This window comes from Limulus polyphemus, unplaced genomic scaffold, assembly GCF_000517525.1.
Source record: "Limulus polyphemus unplaced genomic scaffold, Limulus_polyphemus-2.1.2 Scaffold571, whole genome shotgun sequence".
Taxonomy (NCBI): Eukaryota; Metazoa; Arthropoda; class Merostomata; order Xiphosura; family Limulidae; genus Limulus; species Limulus polyphemus.
Window position 1 is genome coordinate 165,396 of NW_013666181.1, and position 25,334 is coordinate 190,729.

The 25,334-nt window shown below is 32.9% G+C and overlaps 1 protein-coding gene across 1 annotated transcript; it reads right to left on the reverse strand.

Annotated features, from left to right (window-relative positions):
• Nucleotides 1-179: 179 nt before the first annotated feature.
• LOC106459175 (switch-associated protein 70-like) lies at nt 180-23,146 on the reverse strand. Its single transcript, XM_022385598.1, is given in 8 exon segments — nt 180-1,322; nt 1,325-1,430; nt 2,204-2,349; nt 4,572-4,729; nt 10,185-10,296; nt 11,015-11,161; nt 11,304-11,861; nt 22,795-23,146. Coding segments are annotated over 8 exon segments (1,440 nt in total). The 5' UTR covers nt 22,894-23,146; the 3' UTR covers nt 180-1,208.
• Between the last annotated feature and the right edge of the window lie 2,188 nt (nt 23,147-25,334).

Below are 25,334 nucleotides of genomic sequence, written 5' to 3' on the forward strand. Positions count from 1 at the left end.
CCTCCCACGACTTAATGCAAGTTAATAGGAAAACAGGAATCCAGCCAGTGGCTCTGGGGTTCCACATACTGTGTCAGTATATTTATTATTTATATTTGTAAATTTATTACCAAACCAGTTTTATTTAAACTGTTACAAGGTCTAGATAGAACCTTTTATGCCATTGCATTGTCCTTGTCTTTGTCTGCTTTCTCAGAAAAATCAAGTATTAAATATCAAAAACATGGAATGCTATTTCAAAGAATAAAGTCTGACGGATTTAAATGAAATCACATTAAAACTTTGGTAAAATCAAAAACATGCATAGTGTAAAAGAAACAAAAATCTTTAACAATCAATGTCTACTCTGCTTCATGAAAAAATAAGAAAATGCAAATGATTAAAAAATCACATCAAACATCATGCTTATCATTATCAATTCTATATGACTGGTGGTTTGTAACACAAAAGTGATTGTTTTGTTATTTAGCCAGCATTAAATTCCACTTTCTTATAAGACAAGCAATCAGAACAAACTTACTGAAGTTCTTGTACCTCATGTAAGATTTCATGAACAGATAATATATTTGATTTGTTTATAAACAATTTTATTTTTGATGGTAAAAAGCCTCAGTAATCACAACACAGAATTCCTTAAAATCAGCATTATACAACATCACAGTTGACAACTGAATTTATTTAGTATATGGTTCTTTACAGGTTCATATGAGTACGCTGGTAAAATTAACTAAGCAAATTTTTTATTGTGAATGTCTTGTTGGATGAATTTATGGTGGACAAAATCTGTCAGAAATTTTATATAACTTACCGATTCATTATTATATCTGTATACAAACTTTGAGAAGTTAACCCAAGGTTCTGCACCTCATATTCAACAATCAAAGTTAATGTCCTTTTCTTTCTTTACATTTTCACAACTGAAGATGTGACAGAAGATAAGTGCACTGCCACTACATTGTCAATTGTGTAGAAAGAACAGAACACAGACTTTGATCATTGTATGTAGAATTATTGTACTGTAATATTTTTTCACAAACTTATGAAAAGGAAAAAAATAATGGCCATAGGAACAATTCTTTCTGATAAAGCTAAATTCTCTTATTATAATTGCAAGAAACAGAGTAGAGTGCTAGCTGATTCTAAGCATGTTTTCTAAAGCCCCTACAATTTAACTCACTTTTTTGTACCACTATAGCTAAGCTAATATGTTAAGGACAACATTTTCTTATTACCTGTAATGTAGAATGAAGCTCAAGTTTTTCTGTTTCCAAGTTACTTAATCTTTTAACAAACTGTTCATTTTCATCCTCTTTTTTTTTTGCCAAGTTTCTAACTCTAATCGTCGTTTCTGCTCCTCAGCAAGACGCTTCTCTTTCTCTGCCTTAAGTCTTTCCAGTCTTTCTCTATGTTCCCATTCTTCCATTAGACTCCTTCAAAATATATTAAAAGTCATATCACTTAATTTTAAAGCTAACAAATTTTAAACAGTTTAAACAGTTTACACTCATAGAGATTTATCAAAGTAAACTTATTCACAAGCCAGATAAACATTCATTATTTTCTGATCTTATCTACAGTGCAATTAAAAACACCCCACTTTTTGAAGTTATTTATATCCTCACTAAACATTCCTACTTTCTGTTCTTAGTTGTAACCTAACTAAACATCCCTACTTTCTGTTCTTAGTTATAAACTAACTAAACACTCTCTACTATCTGAATTTATCTATACCTTAACTAAACACCCTTTACTTTTTAACATATCTATAAACCAGCAAAATAATTATTTTTTCAAAAGATACTGCATAATATAAAAAGTGTATGCAAAATAAAAATAAAATACAGAACATATTCTTTCTTCTTGTTAAAAATAAAATAATTACACGAAATGTTTAAACACTCAAGAGTCTAAAAAAGGCTTTTATAACTACTGTATTTTAGAAGCATGTTGCTTTGTTTTTTGTCAAACCTTCCACAAAAAATATTTTGATTCAACAGAAACATTGGTTTGTCATTTGAATTTGAATTTTTAATCCATTAAATTCAAAGTTTATAAAAACCCTGACAGTTTGCACCTTTTTATTCATCCTATTTTCTAACTTAGAAGTTTTGTTCAATCTTACAAAATATAAATATAAAAATTGTTTCAAAGAATTTTTGCATAAAAAATATATATATTAGACTGATAAATAATAATTCCTCACTTAGACAGAAGGTTCCGAACAATTTCCTCATCTCTTTTAGCTTGGCGTTCCTCTTCTAGCTGTTTTTCTAGTTTTCTCTGCTCTTCTTCAAGCATATGTCTCCTCTGACTTTCAGCCTGTATTGCTTCTTCTGCTTCTATTCTAGCCTAGAACATCAGATATATTTTTCAAAAAGAATAAGAAAAACCTATAGTCAATTCTAAAAATTATACACTAAAATACAGAAATCATAAAAAATAAATGAACTGCCAATAACTAAAAAATAATAATTCTGATCATGTTTCTCAATATTTGTTTCCCTACAAATTCTAAATGTTTTAGTAGTTCCACATATATTGGAAGAAATTAATCTTATATTTCATTTAATTTTGAAAGTTGGCTGCATAGTTTTTCTACTTACTAACCCTATAATAATGTATTTTGGAATCAGTTTGTTTTTCCTTGTTTTGTTTTTTTATCTCAAGAGTTCAAAAATAACTTGTTAAATATAAAATGTGGTTTAGGTACATTTTTAATCCTTTTATATCTATAATAGAAAACATATATCATTGGCATGAAAAATAAAATGGATAGTTTATTAAAACTGTTATAACAGCAAATAATTAAGAGAACAACACCCAAGAATGGTTTAGTAAGGAAACCAAATGTGAACTACCCCAGTGGACAGAAATTGAAAATGAGTGGTAAATATAAAACAAAATCAGAAAAAAAAAAAGGCTTACAAAAATATCATTTTAACCCTTTCGTGACAGGTTTGGTATAATATACACGAGTTAAGTATTTATACTATAACTTTTAATGCAGTAAGTGTATGTTCACAAAATTTGGTAGACTTTTATTAAAGATTACAAGTCTTTCGTAGACAAAAAAAAATCATATTTTTTAATTAAGTTTTTTTTATTACAGAGTTGTTTGTGAAAATATCGAGTCTGTTTCGTTACCAGTCCAAGTACAAAACGATTTTCATGTTATAACTAAAAAAACTATTGTTCGTCCCAAAAATCTCAAATATTATTTGTATATTCTCTAAAACCTCCTAAATACATTTCAAACATTTGTTTTCAGTAAATCTTTATATCTTTTCTGTTATTTTATCTACCCTAACGATATGGGGTCTGTTAATTTCATTGGCCTTGTAACCACCATAAAAAATTAGGAAATAAATTTAAATTATGCTTATTTCATTCTAGAATGACTACAGATTATAACATAAATGTTTAGTTTAAATAGCTTAAATCTCATAACTTTATACATTTATATATTTATTATTTTTATTATACTGACCTTCAAGCCATACCTGGCTAACAATATAGAAGTTACAATGACATAACACACGTGCACCTGTGATACCATATCCAATAATATAAAACTAGCCTTCAGTCTTTACATAATGACCTGTCTTAGCTGTATTTTAGTGGACTAGTATTTTGTAAAATACAGTCACATTTCAATTATTATACATTAATACTATTTACAAATAAGTTCTTAAACATATTTTTTCTTAAAACATAGAATAGTAAATAAAAAAGTAAAGCAAACAAATATCTCTTCTAGTTACAACCGTTGTACTCATTTGCTGCTTGTCGTAGGCTGCTAAGCCTTATGAAATTTGGGTCTAAAAAAATATAAAATTGAGCTCACTAATAGTTTACCTTATCATGTGAAATCTTGTGTAAAAATGGCTGAGAAAACCACTAGGGGACATTCTGAGCTTTTGATTGGTTATTCATATCATATATAAAAGTAAATGTATATAAGGAAGTGTTTCCACAAATGGAAAGAGGTGAGGACATTCTGAGCTTTTGATTGGTTATTAATATCATATATAGAAGTAAGTGTATATAAGGAAGTGTTTCTAAAAGTGGAAAGAGGTGGGTGGGGGACCATTGTGATTGATTCAGTATGAGCAATATCTTAGCAAATAGAGAAGATAAGAGGTTCTTATTTTGTAGACTAGCTTGTCAATATCGGTAATTTGAGTTCCTAATTCGTACGAAACCGTAGATTTTGTATATTGACATCACAAACATCTAATTTGAACCAGTGCTGCATGACACACAAAAATTGATGTTAAGCTGTGTTTTTCAATATTTACTTTTAATTTAAAAATTAACTAAAATATAATATTAAAATTTGAATTATAATCTACAATTTGAATTATAATCTACAATTTGATACCAAACTTATTGATGTAGATTCATAAAATAGTAGTTCAATAAAATTTTGAATACCAGTCAACAAAAACGATGGCATGTGACCCATCACGATAGGGTTAACTACTTTGTTATCTTCACAGAGCTAATCAACAAATCATGTAAACTTCATACAGAAACAGCCTGTGGTATAAAAATAACAGATCAGTTCTCACTTTTGTTAAGTATTCCAGCTGCTGTTGCTGTTGAAGTCGATTAGCTTCCTCTTCTTCCTTTCTGGCTTTAGCCAATAATCTGTCACTTTTTCTTTTGTTAGCTAGGTGGCGCTGGTAAGACTCAGAAGCCTGAGAAAACTGAAAAGCAGTTTGAAGAGCTGAAAATAATACAATGTGAATGTTAAGTAAGAATTATATAAATTTTGTATTTTTTTTATGAAAGAATCATTTTTGCCAAAGGTTATTTTCTACTAAAAATCTAGAATATTTAATGTACATCAAACTCAATGCAAAATTACATGCTACTTTTACAACAGATAAATCTGTCATCACCCAAACAGTTTTTTTCATACAAACACTTTTTTGTAGCATAAAACATCTGACCATAAGTCATTTAAAATCAATACAAGTATATGGTATCTAAAAAAATATAAAAAGTCATATTAGATAACAAAACAGTCATTTTCATAAGATTTATCAGTAAATAAAACATATAATTCTAACTCTATTTCACAATTTATTACTCAAAAATATATTAAAATTGGTATCTTACCATTATTTATTTATTCAGTGTATTTTACAAAGGAAAAATTTAAAAAAGATATTTAAAAGTTTATTTCTGCACAGCTCCAAAGGGTCTTGCCTGTAACCAACATAATTTTTTTTATAAATTTTATGCTCATCTGAAAGTATAGGATTATACTTGCTATGAAACTATCATCCTTTGGAAATATTCATATCTTGATTTTCTTTTCCTGTCAGTGGTTTTATCACTCCAGGCATTGGTTGCCATCTTTTATGATGCCACAGCACATGGCCTGAACATTTACTAATGAAGCTTGGCTTTTAACATAGCTATAGCTAGATGGCTAAAAAAAGGCTAGATAGCAGAGGTTCTAATTTATCAATGCCACTATAGAGCAAATAAGATGGTTGTAGAATCAATCTAAGGTTTATTAATATTCTAGCTACCCTGAGCTAGCATAGCAGAGAAAAAAGGATTCTAATGCAAAATGTTTCTTTATAAAGTATTTTTGTTACTGATAATATCCTTGTGTCACATTTTTTTAAAATGCTATAGTAATTTTCTTCTATGACAAGACAAAGGCATTGTCAGCAATGGATGTGACAAATACAGTGTAGTTGAAGTTAGCATTTTTCTACACTGAAAATGTATTTTTAACAAAAATAGCTTTTCTCGACTAGCATTGTCCTCAATTGGAGCAAATTTACAATGCACGTCACTAGCCTTCTACCTACCACTTCTGCATATGCACATACAAATGATCATGAAGCAGCTTCCACCAATGGGAGCACAAAACTACTCCTAGCATAACCACCTCCCTCTTCACATCTGCACTTGTTAATCACTCCAAGTTTGGCAGATGACCTACAACATATATCATCGAAAGTGGAGAGACTGGGTGAGAAATGTGAGAGGAGGTAAGTATCTATTGAAAACAAATTTCAGTGCATGTAAATGCTAGCTTCCAATACAATATCTTACCTCCGCTCACAAAATAGCTAGAATCCCACATGGCTTTGATAGAGGGCTGATAAAAAAAAAGGATATCTCTTTAGGAAGTACCCATAGAGACTAGGAGGTGTTGAACTAAAAGAGAAAACATCACACCTCAGCAGGAAACCACACCACATCTGATCCAGATATACTCTTTGCTCTTTTATGAGAGTGTCACAAACATAAAAGGCAGAAAAACATGAAAGAATCCCAGGATATGTATGACAAACGAATGGGACTCCTGGGTGTTGAATGGCTAGGACATGACAGACCCTAGCAGTAGTTCAACCTCATTCAGCACCAGGTGGTATCTGGAATGGTACATCAGATCTGTGGTAGGTAAAGGATCACCTACCTCTTTCACCTCGAGATGGGAATTGGTAGAGAGGACGAGCTTCTGTACCAAAATCCATTTCCATTTGCATGTATTTCCTACACAATATCCACCAGGAACTGGTGTCCAGCAGATGGTAGAAAGCCCTGGCAGGGTGACATCTCTAGTCCAAAACCTGACAGCAATGGGTATGGTACATCTAGTCCATGATAAGAGGAGGATATCTGGCTGTACACAAGCAGGAAAACATGCTGCATCTAGCTACAACCAACACCAGAACCACCAGGAACTGATATACAGCAGTTGGTAGGAAGAGGGACCGCAAAAATGGGGTGCATCTCCAACGCAAAACCTGGAAGCATCTGGAATTGTACATCAGATCTGTGGTAGAAAGGGCATCACACCATCTACACATGATACCAATCATGACCGGGCCATCTTCAACCAAAACCAGACCCACTACAAATATACATCCGGAGGATGGTAGGAAAGAGGAATGCCACTGTAGGAAAAACAATCAGTCAGATACATATATACAGGAATACAGCATAGTGCTACAACCAAAAACTGGCAGCATCTGGAATTGTACATCAAGTCTTCAGTAGGAAGTACAATATACCAGTAACACCTGCAGAATGTGACTGCCCTACTCTTAACTGAATGGTATGATTCATCACTCAGGTGGACAGACCTCCATTTTTCACCACCACAGTAACTAGGAACTGGTAAGTGGTAAGGACACCCATACTCGATTAGAAGAAAAGAGTCAAGAGGACTGCATCACCAGAGACAGTGCAACAAGGGATTGCAATACACTATTTTGAAAAACAGAGCTACCATGTTGACGGAGTCAATCAACCAAAACCTGGTGGTATCTGGAATTCTACATTAGGTCTATGGTAGGAAAAGTCTCAATGCCATGAAGCATCAAAGATGGGTAATCTATGTCTGCTATGCTCATGTTAGTCCATGAGTGTACAGTCCAGGACAAACATATTTATGAAGCAAAAACCAGTAGAGAGATCTACTAGGAGTCTTATGGAACACCCCATCTCTACGATGTGCATAACCAAAACCTGCAACATAACTGTTTAGTCATAGATAACAATAAAATGGAGACATACAACCAAAACATGGCAGCATCTGGAATTGTACATCAGGGTTGTGGTGGGAAGGGCTACAACATAATTGACATCAAGCATGGTCACAGGATGGACAATGCAATTTTCAAAAGAAAAAAAAAGTATACCTGGTCAGGCACCACTTATCACAAAGTGGGATCCACAATACAATAGCAAAAGGCCCCTGAAAATGTAAGAAAAGTTTGAAAAAAAAATTCAACCTTTTACAATACGAGAATGCAAAAATTTAAATAAATAGTAAAGAAAAACTAAGTCAGTAGTATAATGGAAAATGTTGACAAATCTGGGAGCAAAAACCAGCACATCTGTGTCTGTACAGTACTACTGCCAATCGAGAAGCGATTAACAAATGCAGATGTGAAGAGGGCACTGGTTACGATAGGAGTGGTGTCGAACTTCTATAGGTAGAGAGCTGCTACATGTGGATATGTAGAAGTGAGAGGTGGAAGTCTAGTGGTGTGCACTGAAAGTTTGCCCTTATAGAGGGCAGTGATAGTCATGAAAAGCTATTTTGGAGGTAAAATATTGTATTGGAAATACTATTATTATACACTAGTCTAATTCTATAAAGTATAATTAATTACATCTTTATCAGTTATTGCTGTGCTTATGATTTCTAGTCAAAAGTGGTAAATGGTTTAATTGACAAAATATCAAAAGAAACATCTTTATGAATATCAAACAAGTTAAAACTGACTGAATATATGTGTGTGTGTGTGTACAATGAAACTTTCTGATCAATATTTAAAAACTGAAATTCTGAAATGAAAGGAAATATTTTTAATGTTCTTTCAAATAGCACTTCACTACAACATTTGTAAGTTTCAAACATTGAAAATGACAGAAATATTAAATCAACTTGTATGTATTTTATGCAGAAACTAGATATTACTTAGAAAGTTTGTACTAAGTTTCATGAAATTTGGCTAAGTATTTTCACTGTGTGAATGAAAAAACCTAGGAATATTAGAAAGGGTTTAGTTTTTGTGTAGTCTTACATAAAATGCTTCACTGTTTAAAGCTATAATAATGTTTGCAAACTCAGCACGTTCAGTACCAAATACTATAAATGGTATTGAAGCATGGAAATACCCTGAAACTCGCGACAAAGAGCTTTCAACCAATCCAGAAGCTAGGGTTATATCACTGAATTCCACAATCAAGCTTCACATGAAGTTCTTAAAGAATATATATATACTAAGGCAGTAATAATATCGCTGCAAATGTTTACATTACCATAATGCTGTAATAAACCTAAAAAGTTGTGGTTATTCTTGTCTGTTTCAGCTCCAAAGTTTTATAGCAATAAGAAAATCATTGAACAAATAATTACAAACACAATAGTTATTAATCTTATTTTCAACTTTACTTATCAGCCTCTCATATTATACTGTACTAAGTAATATTAGATTTAACATACCTGATTAAATTAATATTAATGTGGTGTCTGTTTCATTTTAAATTTTAATTAGTTTATAATTACAATGTTTGCTTATTCATTTTCAGAAAATATTAACACTAAATACATGGCAAGAGCAGCAAGACACTATGTAATGATCTCATTTATCATTTTCCAATTCTATGCCTAATGCAGCTAACCACATACTATTTTATGATTTTATCTATTCAGAAAAATTCTCTTGTGATATCATATAGAGATTGGGAACATTATATTGAAATGATTTTGAATATGTAAATTTGCAAAATATGTGACAACCACAGCTGATATAAAGTCTCGGTGAATGATGTGTATCAGAACTACATTTTGACATCGTTTTGCATTTGTAGGTAGTGTGATGGCACTGAAAACTGGGTTCTTTTGAGAAGAATATGTAACAGCCTTTTAAATGCAAAGCATTCATACACTCAGACTATAGAGATGTGTTCAGATTGGGAATTGAAAAAAAATGGAAATTGGAATAATTTGGAACATCAGGAACATCTAGAAAGAGACATGAAACAAATAAATCATACCACAGCTGCAGAATGTAAAGTATGGTGTCTTGTAACAGGTGAGAATCCACAAACACAAAGATCAGTGGTGAAAGTCATGTATGTGCACCATGCAAGAGTAAGGGCAACATCATAATAAAAACAGATCTCTATAAAAAAAAAAAAAGGATACAAGCCACAGGTACACAAGATGCTTCCACGATATATATGTATTTAACCATCACATACCTCAAGCAGCTAGAAAATGAAATAGGTATTCATGCTATTCCATACAAAGACATGCCAGTCAAGTCACCAGATGCAATCACACTGTTGAAATGGCACTGGGAAACCATTGTCCTCATACAGTAGATGGCCTATGGAAGACAAGCAGGTGGTGGTGGTGTGCTTTGGATATGACAACTTTACAATGAAGCCTTTTGAAATGGAAACTACACTGCAGGGTTATTATCAAGATGCATGGTGTCATCGGACAGAGCATGACTGAATGTGATGAGATGGATTGTAATGACATGGTGAAGTTCAAAAAATAATTTTAATATAATGTACTCAACCTCTGTATAAATCAGCTGAACACTTCCTTGTTTCTGGTCATACTAACATTCCAACATAATACACTTTTATGATCTTAACTTGTAATGCATCTGAACACTTTTTGGTCTTACCTATGATCCACTGTAACTTGTTTTTGTGATCTGGTGCTGAAAGATCAAGAATTTTGTCACCACTCATGACTGAAAACCTGAATCCTTTACCACTTGGTGATGAAGGTAGAGTCTTTATCAACCATGTTCAAAAGAGAAATTTGTATTACATGGTTTTAATGAAATAATAAAAAGCTATAAACACTGCACAAATATTCTAAATAACCACTTACAAAATAATTATAAAAGCTCTAAATAATAAATAGAGGTAATTAAATCTATTTACAAGTTATAACCATCAGGAGATACATAACACACTAGGCGTTTACCAGCAAGAATCTTAAACTCATCCCATATGCATTGTACAAAACATTAAAATGTTACTACAGTTAGTAGATAATAAAGGATAAAATCTAAAATTCTGATGTTTTACATTAAAATATTTGTGTATTTTGATGTTGGGAATATGTGATCAGATGCATCTTAAATGGTGTAAACTTTGTGATTGTTTCTGGCTCTCTTACCAGTGTTTATGCTGGCACTTAACCACTTAGTAACAATTGTGTCCCATTACAATTTTATTCTAAACTTTTTTTATTGCTTCACCCTATATTTAGTCACAAACCTTCTTCAGGTATTATCTTCAAACCCAAAAGAAGATCAACCACTAAATAGTCTTAAATAATCAAAGTAATAATTCTTTGAAATAAAAGATAATTTTGGTAGGTCCAGTTTAATACCCCACTTACATATAAAACTTGAATGCAACTAGGATGCTCTTCAAATTCACAAGATCACTGGATTTGGTTCTGCTTCAAATAATTTAATAATATATGAAAAAACTTGCCTACCTCAACTCTTGACTTCGTTGTGAGCTGCATTTCACCTCTTTTATCTCCTTCTTCCTTATTACTGTAGTACGTGAGAGTATGAGGCTGGAGCACAAACCACAGTTCTCGCCAAATTCCTAAGCGAGCTATTCTTTTTCGAAGTGACCCCTGCAAGTAAAATAGCTTTTCTTTAGAAAACAAAAAGTCAAGTTTTGAACAAATAAATTTTAAATACGTTTGTAAAGTATCTTATGAGTATTTTCACTATTTTTTTGTGTTTTTGGTAAATGTAAAGCTTAAGAATAATTACCTTTCTCAGAACATCATTGACAAAAATGTCAAACACTTCCTTGGTAGCTTCAATTAAACCCTTCACTTCAACACTTTGTGTGTAACGTGATTCAAGCAATGCAATAAACACTTGAAACCTGAAAAGTGGAATCACTTCTGCTATTCCTTGAAAGTCAGCAGAATCCCAATTCTGACCCAATGCATGATTAAACATCATTGCCACATGTTCCACCTCTTCTGCTGCCAATAAAACTTCTACAGGCTTTTTGGGTTCTTGATGTAGTTCCCCAAGCAAACAAAACACTCGAAAAAATTGAAAGACACAATTGTCTGGGAAAGCAACATAATCTCGTCGCAAAAACTTTTTTTTACACACAAGCCAACACACTTCTTCTATTTGATCATGATAGCGTTGAAGAGTTTTATAATCTACTGATCCAAGGAGAAAGGAAAAAAGTTCCTTTTGAAGATAAAACAAAAAATCATCAAAACACAGATCCTGGGTACTTCGATGTTCTTGAAGGCCTTTTTCTACATTCTGACATCCCAACAAGGTCCCTAAACTTGCCGTGAGAACCTGAAACAAAAGATTCAAGGTTTTTAACCATAAAATTTATTTCTTATAAGTAGATTGTTTAAAACAAGTTAGTTATTCTGAAGAAAAAATTACATAAATGACTTCATTATGTTGTTAACTTGATAATGATTATCAAGTAATATATGTGTATTTTACCTTCATCACTGCAGCTCTATCTAAATCATGTTTTTAATGTATGAAATCCAAGTAAAACACAACTACTGTCAAAATCTACATGTATAAAAAAAAAAGTTACTTGACCACAGGTATGAAAAAGAAAGTAAAGCAACTGTTATCCACTTGCAGGAAGTCCGGTTTTCAATGTATCTTTATTTAAAATTGGTCAATCCCTATTACAATTAACACAACTATCAATTTTGACTAATCCTGTTTAAAATCTAGATTATCTCCATTTTCAACCTTTATTTCTGTCAAGTCTGTTTTGTAATCATGATTTAAAGTAAGTTATTTAATTTTTTCAAACCCGCAATGCCAAAACTAATGAAAAGAATGAGCAAGAAAAAAAAAAAAGATTTTTACATGATTTTTACATTTTTAGAGTTTCTCATTTACATATTAACTTTGAGAAAATATTCTGTTGGGAACCCCAAGTCTGTGTGTACAACAATAAAGAACCAAGCCTACAAAGTTATTCAAATACCGTACTCAATTCATTACCGAAGTCTATGTACATGTATTTTACACGTGTTTATCAGCCACTAGACAAGGTTAAAAGTGCAGATGCAGGATTCTACAGCATATTGTTTCTTTACAAAAACAACAGATGTCACCAGCTTCAAGATCTCTTACAGGAAATTGTTGTCATGTCACCAGCTTTCATGAAAGCCAATGAGATCAACTTCCTGTGTTCAGCTCCCTCCAGTTGTTAACATCTGTTCAACTATAAGCTACTAAATTTAACAGTATGCTCTCATTACTGTTTTAAATCTACTTATAATTCTAAATCATGTTTAGCTGCAGAATAAAATTAAAAAACGGCAATATCAGTTAATTAATAAGAAACCAATATAAATACATTTCATTGTAAATCTCATGCAGAGATCTTCTTAAGAATGATACTCAAAAAACTGTACCCTGTTTTCAGCATGTTAAAAAGAAGAAATCACCATATACTGAATAAAAAAATCATTTTCTAGTCTGTAAAAAAAATTCAAGCCTGAGCTTAAACAATGTCTGCTAACAAGATTAATTTTACTACAATATGTGGTCCTAGTTTTAGCAATAAGAACAGTTAAGTAACATCTAAAAAACAAACATGAATTATTATGCAAGACAATTACAAAAATAAGTGCTTACATGTGTATTGTATTTTCACTACAATGGTAGAAAATCATTTATAAAAAAACAAATAAATGATACAGTTGTGCAGTTAATTATAAAACATGATACTGCATTTATGACAACTATTTCCTGTCCCAAAATCTTAAAAAAATCTTCAAACTGTATGTGTTCTTTGACAAGAAAGCTAAAACCAAATGTTTCACTTCTTAAGAAAAGATCTCGTAATTACATGTGTTAAACACAGCAATCAATCACATCACATGCTTGACTTGCATCTCCAAGTAATTAAAAACACACACACTTAGAACACCTGAAACCTTTTATATGCCTAATAAAATCATGGAATAATATTCAATATGAGCAATTTCTACTTTGAAATGGTTATTTCATAAAATCAAACCTAACTTTAGAGCCTATAATCAACAATTACATTTCTACTCATATTCTTAGTAAATTAAAATAAAACTTGCTATAGTCTCACAATTTCTCTTTTCTTTTCAAAACCAGCATAATTTAGTTACTTAAAGAATGTAATACAAACTACTTAGTGTTTACAATCAAAGGTACGTAAATGTCACTTTGTTTATAAATTGGTAAGTTCTTAAATTAAACTTATGTATTATAATATTCTTCTTTGCTTTCACTCATGGACTCTTACAATAACCCTTGTGTTCAATCTATTCTCTGTACCTATTATCATCACATGCAGAAAAATTACACCACTTATTGTTGTGTTATAATGTATTCTCTATATTACTTTACACAGTATAACTTTCTGTAACTTAGCATTCAACATTTTGGTGGAAGTTTTCTTAACAAGTAGCTTGTACAACATATATAATGTAACAGGAACCCAAAAAATATATGCTTAACAAGAAAAAACAAAAACATAACAGACAACAAATAACATTTGGTCCTTCAAGGCTGTACACTAACTCCTGATAAATGTTAAAATTTATTTTTCAGGAAAACATCTATTCCCCCTACTGTTGATGGTTACTTATTTTATACATTAATCACTCTATTAAGAAATAAAACTGTCTTAACTGAAGCCTAGCCTATCTTTTCCAACTCTTAAAGTTCTATCCTCTCCTACTGCCTTCAGATACAGCACAAAATAATCAAAGGCCCTTATTCTATCAATTTCCCAGATAACCTTGTAAACTTCAATAAAATCATCTCTCACCCTTTCTTTCTCTAAAAAAAAAACAAAAAATCTTAACTCACTCTCATCCCAGAACCATCTTAACAATAACAGCCCTTCTCTGAATTCTCCAATAAGTCAATATCCCAGCTTAGATACAGAAGTATCTAGTGATTTGTACAGAGATAAATAATTACCTCTTGTAATAAATGTCTATAAATAAATCCCAAAATTCTATTAGTTTTACTTCTAGTAACACTCTTCCAATTGTTTGAGTTACTTATCTAGCACAATGTCTTTTCCTGTAATGATACTACTGAGTGAATTCCCATCTATATTAAACATGTGATGCAAATTATAAGAACTCAAACATATTATCTTGTATTCACTGTAGTTAAAAGTCATTTGCCAACTACTTATCCAACTTATCATTTGAACTACGTCATTTTGTAGTGCCTAAATATTTTCGTACAATTAGAAATACTCAACAGTTTAATGTCATCAGCAAATTTTCTTAATTCAGTAATTATGACCCTATCAGTATCATTAATTTAAATAATAAAAAGCAGAGGCTCAACACTGATACCCTGAGGCGCACCAGGTTCTCTTTGAATGGACTCCATTAATAACAACTTTCTGATTTCAGTCACTTGGTCACCTTACTGTGAATTGAATAGTCTTTACGTAACCACTAAAGACATGGTTTTCATAGCTAATCTTTAGTGTAGTACATTAAAAATATTTTTGAAAAATTCAATACACTAAGTCCATCCTTTCTATCATCCAGATAAACAACTTCCACAAAAAAAGTTAACAGATTTGGAAAGACAAGATTTCCTTTTAATGAATCCATGTTTGCTCTCTTTCATTTCTCCTATTTCATTAAATGATTTTATAAGGCTACTTTTATCAGACTCTAGAATTTTTTCCATTACAGAAATAAGACAAATGAGCTTTTAATTTCCAGGGAAAATATCATCACACCCTTTAAAAATAGAAGTAACATTATAAACTCTCTAATCCTTGTGCACCTGCCCTCTATCTACTGGGCTACCAAAAAACATGAGGTTCACATATCTGAGCTTCGATCCTCTTTAAAATTTGGAAAACATTGTCTGATCTAGGTACTTTTATTTCTAACCACTCAGTCTTTCTACTTATCAAGAAGAGATTAATGAATAGATGTTTATGTTAATTTCAATATTTCCCAAAAAATGCTCAGGATCTTTAATATTGCTATCATATTCTCTTGTAAAGGCAGATGAGACAAAAACTTCAAAGCTCAACCATCTTGTATTCCTCCAAAAACCTTGTTACCTGTATTTTATATGTCAATTTAAACTTTTAAACTTATGACATTTTTCCTTGATTTCCTCCTTTATATTCATAGTTAGCTAAATGTGTTTTATCTTCCATGTTAACTGTTTAAGAATAAGTACCTTGAATTAAAGCAATTTATCCATCCTTGGCTAAAAAAGCAAGGCAGAGCTGAGTATAAAAACTGGAATACACATGTTCTTCACATATATGCTATATACATATATATATATATATTAAGCCATACTGATGTGGTAACTATCCAATATCAAGGAAAACTGTCTTTCAGTGGATGCATCTCCTCCTAAATGAGTTGACCAATCCAGACCAAACTTGACATGTTTATTTAGTATACAAAAGCAAACCAAATTCATATTAAACTTTATATTGAAATATAAAAATATTTTATACAATAACCCCTATATAGTTACTGCAGTAGCTATTGTAAATAGCTGAGTTTGAACAACTCATGCCGGAACAAAATTCTACGAGTCAAAGATTGTAAATAAAATTTTCATCATTTTGACTTGTTTTTCCATAATAACCAAAATATACAGTAATAAAATAATCAGCTACAATGCAGAGAATAAAGATATTGCTGCTGTTTAAGTTTCCCACTCTTTTCTGATTCCCACCCTTTAACTTCTAGTTTATACTACGGTTACAATAAGTGCTTAAGCCTGGATTAGAGAATTATTTCATAATTAAAATATTTTTTCTGATATTTCATACCTCTTGATGTAGAATACAGTTTTCTGTAGAGGCAAAATTTAAAATTATTATTAATTTAATGCACTAAATGTACCAAATTCAGACAGTAGAAATCTTGACTACATCTCTACTGTGAAATGGGCTGCTTTGAACAAGAAGTGATGCAACTGCTTTGACATTTCTAAGTTTCTCAACTTGATTGCTACACATCCTCACTTCCAATCCACTTCCCCTGCCTTACAACAATTTTGTTGAAGAATGAACTCTATTTAAATTTTGCTCATTTTTAGGAAAGTTGTCATTTTCCTAAACTGAAAATGTATTTCCAAACATACTTACCTCTGCTGACACTAATAGCTATTTCTCGATCTTCATCTTTGCCATATAACATTGTGTTTGCTTGCTCCAGTCTTTATATATCCCACTTGACTGCCCTCGGCAATATCTAATTTGCAAAACTTTACGCCAGCCTTTACACACCCTCTATGCAGGTACTGTACATAAGCACTGTATGCAGACAAAAAAAATCATTTTACGAGACTTACCACATTCCGGTCACTAACACTGACTCTTAGTTGGGAGGAAGGAAGGGAGAGTGTCAGCGGAAGTAAGTATGGTTGGAAATCAATTTTCAGTTTATGCAAATGATAACTTCGAAAACATACATACCTTCACTGACACTAATAGCTAGAATCCCACATTGAGAAATTGGAGGGGCTAGTGAGGACAGAGATTGTACAGAAAGTATCTGCAGAGAACAAATATGTACCAGGAGAAGTGGTATTAAAGTGGGGAACACTGCACTACAACCAGAATAGGTATGCTCTTCACCCAGAACTACAGAAAATTGAAAAGAGTGGAATATAATACAAGTATGATGGTCCAGCCTTGACCAAACAGCTGAGGTTCCAAAACTCGGGTTGGATTTAAGAGGTCATGGTATCCATATCCTACATTGGTGGCCAGGGCAGTTGGACCACAGATATATACATCTTTGTGATAGGATCCCTACCAGTAACCACAGAATGATGCGTTTTGAACCCCCAGATTTATGAAAGAAAGAAAGCAACACCACAATGGAGAATCTTTCTGATCAACTTGAAGAAGTCCAAAAGGCAACATCCCAGGTCTAGATTGATGGGATCATATGCCATACTCTACCAAAGTCCAGAACTCATCTCTTCTGGGTTTACAAACAGTTTTTTTTACTGCCCCACCAAGTGGGCAAGGAGAATTCTGCTTACCCACCACTGTCCCACCAAGGACCAAAGATGGGACTGCATCTTGTTCGGATTTATGAGGAGATAGTGGATCCCCTGCATGAACAACATAAGACCTGACAGTGTTCATAAGAGGGTCTGAGCACCCCTACACCGGATAGCTAAGCATCACATATGGACTGGTTTCACAAGTAGGCTCCCGCATATGTTGGTCCTGCTCCTACCGACATCTGTGAACAAACTTCCAGGGACCCAGGTAGGAGGATCCCAAACTTTGTCCTCTTCTCCAAGAGTGGAGAAAACTCAACACTGAAGGTAAATCCTCTGTCCACCACCCCAGCGACTGGGAACTGGGTGTGGTAAGGACTCCCAAGCTTCACTAGTAGAAGTAAGGGGGGGGGACATAAGCATTGGGAGTCCTGAGGAACAGGTCTCCGGAGACAGTGCAACAGGTGAATCACGTTCCCTAATTTGTAAAAGCAAACTGATTTTGACTGATTCAGCATTAAAAGATCAGCAGGGACTGCTGATCCCCTTTCGCTTTACTTATGATAGTCCAGGAATAGCAGTCCATTAGAAATATTGTAATATTATATCACCATCCAGAATTGCGTCCAGATGCTCTTATGGAATGCCTCATCTCAACAGAGCCCATTGTAACCAGGAACCAAAATAAAGGTTGCTAGTGTGGAATTTAAATACAAGCATACCCAACTGGTCAACACTCACCACTGAGTGAGATACAAAAGAAATCAATAGGGACCCTAGAAGAGAAAAGAACAATAACTCAGAACAACAACAATAAGTCATATAACACGTTACTCACCACCCTGTTAAAATCTAGTAGAGATAGTCAACACAGCCACAGGGGGAAGATGAAGTTCCTTTGTAGAGGAAACTGCCAGATCGTGAAGGTAATGAGATATGAATGTGTCTGGAGAAATCCACATATTGGCCCACAAAATATCTTTCAAGAATAAGGATGGAAACAATTAAGAGAACCAATGAACGAGGAGTGGAAGGAGGGGGCCTAGAGACACAAAGGGATGAACCCGCAGAAGTACCAGTGGAAGTAAAATAGAGTCAAGAGCCAAAAATGATAAAGACTGCAAACGTGCTGTATCAACTCTGGCCTCTAAAGATTATGGACTCCAGCAAATAAATAAGGCTAAAGAAAAAGCACTTCCCATGAATCTCAAAGGGCAGAAGAAGGTAAGTGAATACCCTCTAAAAAATACAAGTCCCAGCAACAGACCAACCACGACACCAAGGCAAGTCTTGAAGAGAACAAACATATCATAGTAGTGACAAGTAAATGGCCCAGGTCATCATCAAAGTGTTGAGGCGATCGGTGATATGCTTCAGACAAAAGTTGAAGGGAAGAGAGCATCTTAAAACAGTATTAAGAGTCAAACAAATCCACAAAAATTGCAACCTGTTAAGGGAGATAACAGGTGCATGCCTGGCACCCCATAGATCCAACCTTTGAGTGTCCAAATATATATATACATATATCATCCTGACTATGATATGTCAGGGCATGTTGTTCAGATAAACGAGGGAGGGAAGGCAGAGCGATACCCTCATGTAATTATGTTAAAAACCTCCCTGCATGCACAGCAACATCAGGAGAAGGAGGAAAACTAAGTAATCCTTTTGAGAATGATCGGACAACAAAAAAGGGGTAGACTCAAAAGTAACTGGTTGCAACTCCAAAACTTCACAAACATGTGTAACTAACTGCAGAAAAGGTGGCTGATCAGATGAGTCCTCAGTGGAAGAAGCTCTAGTGAAAGAAGGAGCAGGAAACAGGGAGTCTAAATTCTCCCCAGAATATCCCATTTCAGAATGTAATTTAAATAGGCACCTTCTGGAGAGATACACCCGGGTCGCATGAAGGACTCTATCTTGCCATGAATCAGGCCACGGATAGTGTCCCCCCCTGACTGCTAACCAACACTAGGTAACAGAGGAGGAACAGATGAAGGCTGAGTAGCCTCCGTGCTTGAAACCTTTACACGGGAATTCATTTTTCTTTCATATATATGTAGGAAAAACAAATTCAATGAAGTATATCTCTGGATAACAAAACAAAGAATTCCTGATTATTAGAAAGCGACAACTAGGAAAATTTAAATTGCAAAACATCAGTTTGAATGCTTGTGTGTGAGGGCCAGCATAAAGTTTTGCAAATTACATATTGCTGAAGGCAGTCAAGTGAGGTATATAAAGACTGGAGCAAGTGAACACAGTGTTAGATGGCAAAGATGAAGATTGAGAAATAGCTATTAGTGTTAGTGTAGGTATGTATGTTTTGGAATTTGTGCATGTTTTCTGCATTTTCAAGAGAAAAAATATGTAGGGGTGCAGTCTCCTTAAAATAATTTGCATTACTTTTATGGTAAAACATTTAATGTGCATTACAAGAGCTTGAAAAAGATAGCCCATTATGGACTGAAGTTCACTTTTACTTGTAGACTTTCACCATGGGCACATCTACTTAATTTGTAAAAACAATTCCCAAATTACCTTCTAACTTTTTACCCTAATTCACTTATAATAAATATTGTCTCATGGCCTCAGAATTGGCTTTCTGAAAATCAGGAACTAAAACAGAATTTTTTAAAACCTCAACCTGAAATATAATTAATGAATGATAACTTCCATGAATGTTCTCCCACTTCACCTCTTTGTAACTACATCCTTATTAGTTATTCACAATAAATCTAAAAGGGCACCCACTCTGGTTGGTTTTTGACCATTTAAAATCCCTTCCAGAAGCTTCCCTCCCTCACTACTTGATTGGACACAATCCCAATAAATATAGTTAAAATTGAGCTATTGCATCAGTATCCTTATCAGTAAAAATCCTGATTTCATTATATAATTTGAATAAGTTAATTAAGTTTCACACTTCCTTGCCAAAAGTATTGGGAGGTATAATCTCATAGGTGTAGCTTGTGTTAAAAAGTTCATGACTGAATAGGTTCCAAAAAATGTGCATGTCCTAGACAAACCAAGACTTCTTCCACTCTCTAATTGTTCTCAAGATACTATGACATGAAAGAACAACCTAGGAGACCAAATATTCAGTTTTCTATTTTACCAAATTTAACATGAAAGTACAGCTACCAAGTTCAGTCTGAATACTTTTCACTTGAATTATCCTATATGTCATCAAAAAGAAAAGATAAACAGGGCTCTGCTATACAAGTTACTTAGAACCTATAACTATATCAAGCTAAGCTTAATCTTAACTATTACAAAGCTTGATTCTCTGAACAAAGCATGCTTTTAAACTCAAAAGTTGTCAGTGTCATCTAAAAATTCCATCCACCACTTATTTTACTACAGATATCAAATTCAATGATTTTGAAGGAATGTAACAGAAGGTAAAAATTGATTTTCAGACTTGGACTTGAACCCAGGACTCCAAGCTTAAAAATACTTAAACTAGCCATTACCATTTGAGCCATTGAAACAGCAAGCAAAGCCAAAGTTATTTTACTCTCCACTCCAAATTGTCTGATAATTTTGTCAGGAGACTTAATGTATTAGAAAACAAGCCTTGTTGTCCATATATTATTAACATACATAGTAAATCACACAAAAAATATGCATTATTAGATTACAAAACCTTCATCAAAGATATGCCAAAATTGAAAATTATATACTACAACTTAGCTAATTAAGAACAAAATTCATTCTATTTGCTTGTTAATTATGCTTTAATAGTTATAAAAGCAAGTTACATGGCATCTAACTACGCACTTAATAAAAACAAAATCTGATAAGTTTATAATAGCAGTTTCCACATAATAACATCATAATGCTGTACTACACTTGTACATTACATGTGTTAACTTTAAATGTCATCATAAAGTGTACCACTAAAATGTAATAAACATTTAGGAAACTGATCTGAAAAAAGTCTAATAAATTTTCAGAGTACAAATTACATTAGACCATCACTCAATCATCCACTTACCAAATGACATAACATTTACTATATAAACAAACTGTTTACACTTTTTTATCTCCTTTCATATTAGTTTATCATTAAAATTACAGCACATATAATACACAATAGCCAGATACCTGTTGGCTGGGAACAATCTTTTAAATACTAAATACCCTACAGTCCAAAAGTTTGAATATTTATGAGCCAAAACAACAACAATAATAATAATGATAATAATTAATAATAACAACAACAATAATAATAATTTCAAAAAATCTATCATAAATTATATGTGTATATATATACATATATATATAATATTAATTATCATATATGAAAGCTTATCAGTATTCATGGTCAAAAAATTATGTACTGCTGGGTATCTAGTATTTCAAACACATACATCAACATACACTAAACAAGAATGAAGATCAATATTTGTTTTTTCCAGGGAATGTTTCACTTAGATCATTTCATCAGGCTTGAAGATAAACCAGTCACATAATTTATTATTACTCATTCTCTAAGTCAAGTGAGAGGTGACCATAGTTCGTCAATATTCAAATTTTTGGACTGCTGGGTATTTAGTGTTTGAAAAATTGTTCCTGGCTGCCAAGTATCTAGCCATCGTGTATATAATAATAATTACATGTAGCTACCTCTCAATAACACTACCTTCAATTAAAAGCTTTATGTATGTGCACTTGGTTAAAAAGGGTGCAGGAAATTCATAATAAATAAATAAAAGTAAAATGCAATTGTATCACGATGTTTAATAACAAAATGAAACTGCAAATTTTAATATTATAACTATAGAGCCAGAAGCCTAGAAGCATTTTACTTGTACAAATGATCAATCAACTAATTAATGTAAATTTATTATTATACGATAATAACATGACACAAAATGAAACTTGACTCTTCAGCTGTAAAATACATCGCATGTCATTTGGTTCTCATATACAGTGGGTCATCCAAGACCCTGGTTTCATTTCATTCATAATCATAGCAATACTTCCTGGTATTACTATTGGTAATAGTAAGATATTTCACTTAAAAGTACACGACTTCCAGTAAACTAAGTAATAGTAATACTAATAGGCCTAGGCCTATAATTAGGTGACTCATCTCATTCTCTCTCATATTTATGTTATAACTTATACAACTATAGATCTAGTACTATGCTATGGTCAGTTAGTTAATTCAAAGCAGTAACTTTTCTAACTTCTATTACTATAAGTTATTACAGCTTAAAATTAATATATAAATACAATTCACCTTGAGTCGTGATTTCATAACTCTTCCATTTCTGTGATCATCTAAAGCATCAAATGCATGCCAAACTGCGTTACTCACATCTTTAGTGAAAGCGGCCATGTTTCAATTTCATGTTGGTGTATAGAAAACCTGATATGGATTAAATTTTACTTTCAATATTTTTTAACAAGAACGTATTCCAAAAAAATTAAGATAGTGTCACTTTCAAGCAACACTGATAGTAATATGAAACTTTCGAAGGAAAAATTCTATGGATCATGTTAGTTCAAAAAACGATTGGTGTAGTTCATCGAAAGCTTAGCTGGTCACCACACCCAAACAACCGCCCAGAAAGTAAAAATCGTAATCATGTGATTAGTCATCAGAGGTTGACTGGGTGTCTGGGTCATTTAATACATAGATGGTGAGAACTGGCACATTATAAATTAACAAGTAGCTTAGATGGACTGAAATTTTCTAAGTATATAGACTGATTTGGTATCTGATCTTACAAAGTTCTCATTATTTTTTTTAACTTTATACAGCCAGTTTTTATGTGTTGTGTCATGTATCTGAAATGATTTGGTGTAAATTATAACAAAGCGAAAATATAAAGTATTTATTTTTGTATGCGTGTTAATTCTAACAAATACAAGATATAAATTATTATTGGTTTCAACTTTGTCAGCTAATGTCACTAATTAGTCCCAATCATTATTTTGGGTGATACTACATTTACAGCTCACAATTAATAATAGTTTTAATACATAGATTCTCAAAGTACACAACATTACTTTTTAACTTGTCATGTAAGTTAATAACTTATTAAATTTCATGTAATAAAAAACAGTTTTAACTTGGTGAAAAGTTCTACACCTTAATTAATTTAACTGGCAACATCCTATTGTTGTAACGTGTTTTATCGTTGGGCTGGTTCTTTTGGATTATTTGGTAAAAATTATGCCAAGTCCAGTCCACATAATGATAACAAACTAGTTTATTTCGTTCTTATCGTTTGTTACAGAATTCTTTCACTTGTAATTGTAGGCTTAAGTGCACAAACAACGTTTGAACAGATATTCCGAAACTAGTGGCAAGTATTCCTAACTCACAAATAAACTTACAAAATTTCCTCACTAATCGATCAAATAATTGAATAGACGCGAACGAATATCTCTCACTTCTAACACTCAATAACTTTTCTGACAGTGAATATTTATTAACTGCTCCTTACTTCACCGATTCTTATGCTTACAAATAATATACCTTTGTTTCTATATACTCCATGAAATTTCTAGATGATTATACCATCATCATCATTAACTCCCTCTAGCAAACATCTAGATTAAAGTATTAAAAATATAGCTCACAACATTATTATAAAGTAGTACCCACTACTAAGCAAAAATTATGTCTTCTTTCTATGCAGCGTATGAGCATTATCTTTCTTTAAACCATTGGATTTAGAGCACAATCTTACATTATATTGTTGTAAGCTATATATTTCGTAACACTATCCATTGTTTTAATTTAGACATTTGTTAGAGAGTACATGACGTTCAGATCAATTAAGTTAATAAAGATAGTCCTATACACGCACGTACGCATGGAGAGGTGATTGCGGGGGTTAGGCTGAACCCGCTATTTTGTGATGTAAAAATTATGCTTATATAGTTATAGCGCAGTTGCTTATGGCATTTAACGTTTTCTACATGGTCTACGTTCTTCTTATAGCTTTCCATACCTCTCCATAAAAGGCCCCAGATACTGGCTAACTGCTTAAAAGCGTACTTCAGTGTACCACATCTCTCTCTATATATATATGTATATATATATAAAGCACAAAAATCTGTGTGTTTGTTTGTCCATTATCTAACTACTTCTACGTTGTTGGGCCAATCTCAACCAAACTTTGTGAGATGATAGTTTGGAATAAGGGACATGTTAATGGGGGTTTAGAACCAGGGCCACCCCCATTATTGCTGTTCTTGAACAGTTGTTATCTTTGACTTAAGTTAACCTTAACTACATTCATAGATGTGGCCACGTCCTTACACACACACACAAACTTTATTAAATTTCCTATAGCACAACATACACACAGTGTGAGGGGAGGGCATGCAAAACGTCTCATATATCTCAGAGAGTGCGTTGGTATTTTCTATGGAGGAATGCAAGAAAAACAATGGCTACCACTATTGCAATAATACATAAGCTCAAACAGTTACTATAAGGCTAATATGAAGAACCGTTTTTTGAGTTATACCAACTTCCCACTTTGATCTGTGACGTTTCAACTTCAGCCCATAAGATACCTTTGTGGCCAATAACCATCTATTAATTAATAGCGTGAAACAATGTGGAAGGACACGAAGAGCTGGATGTTGAAATCAGATAACAGAAACCACCCCTACCACCACTACTTTGGCTGCTAACTCTTTCTATAGAGTCACCCTGACCATCACACAGTGTATACCATATTTCAAATATATTGTTGCGTCAGCGAGGTCACGTGACTAGTATCACGCCACGCCTTTCTCGAACTTTCGTGAATTGTCGAG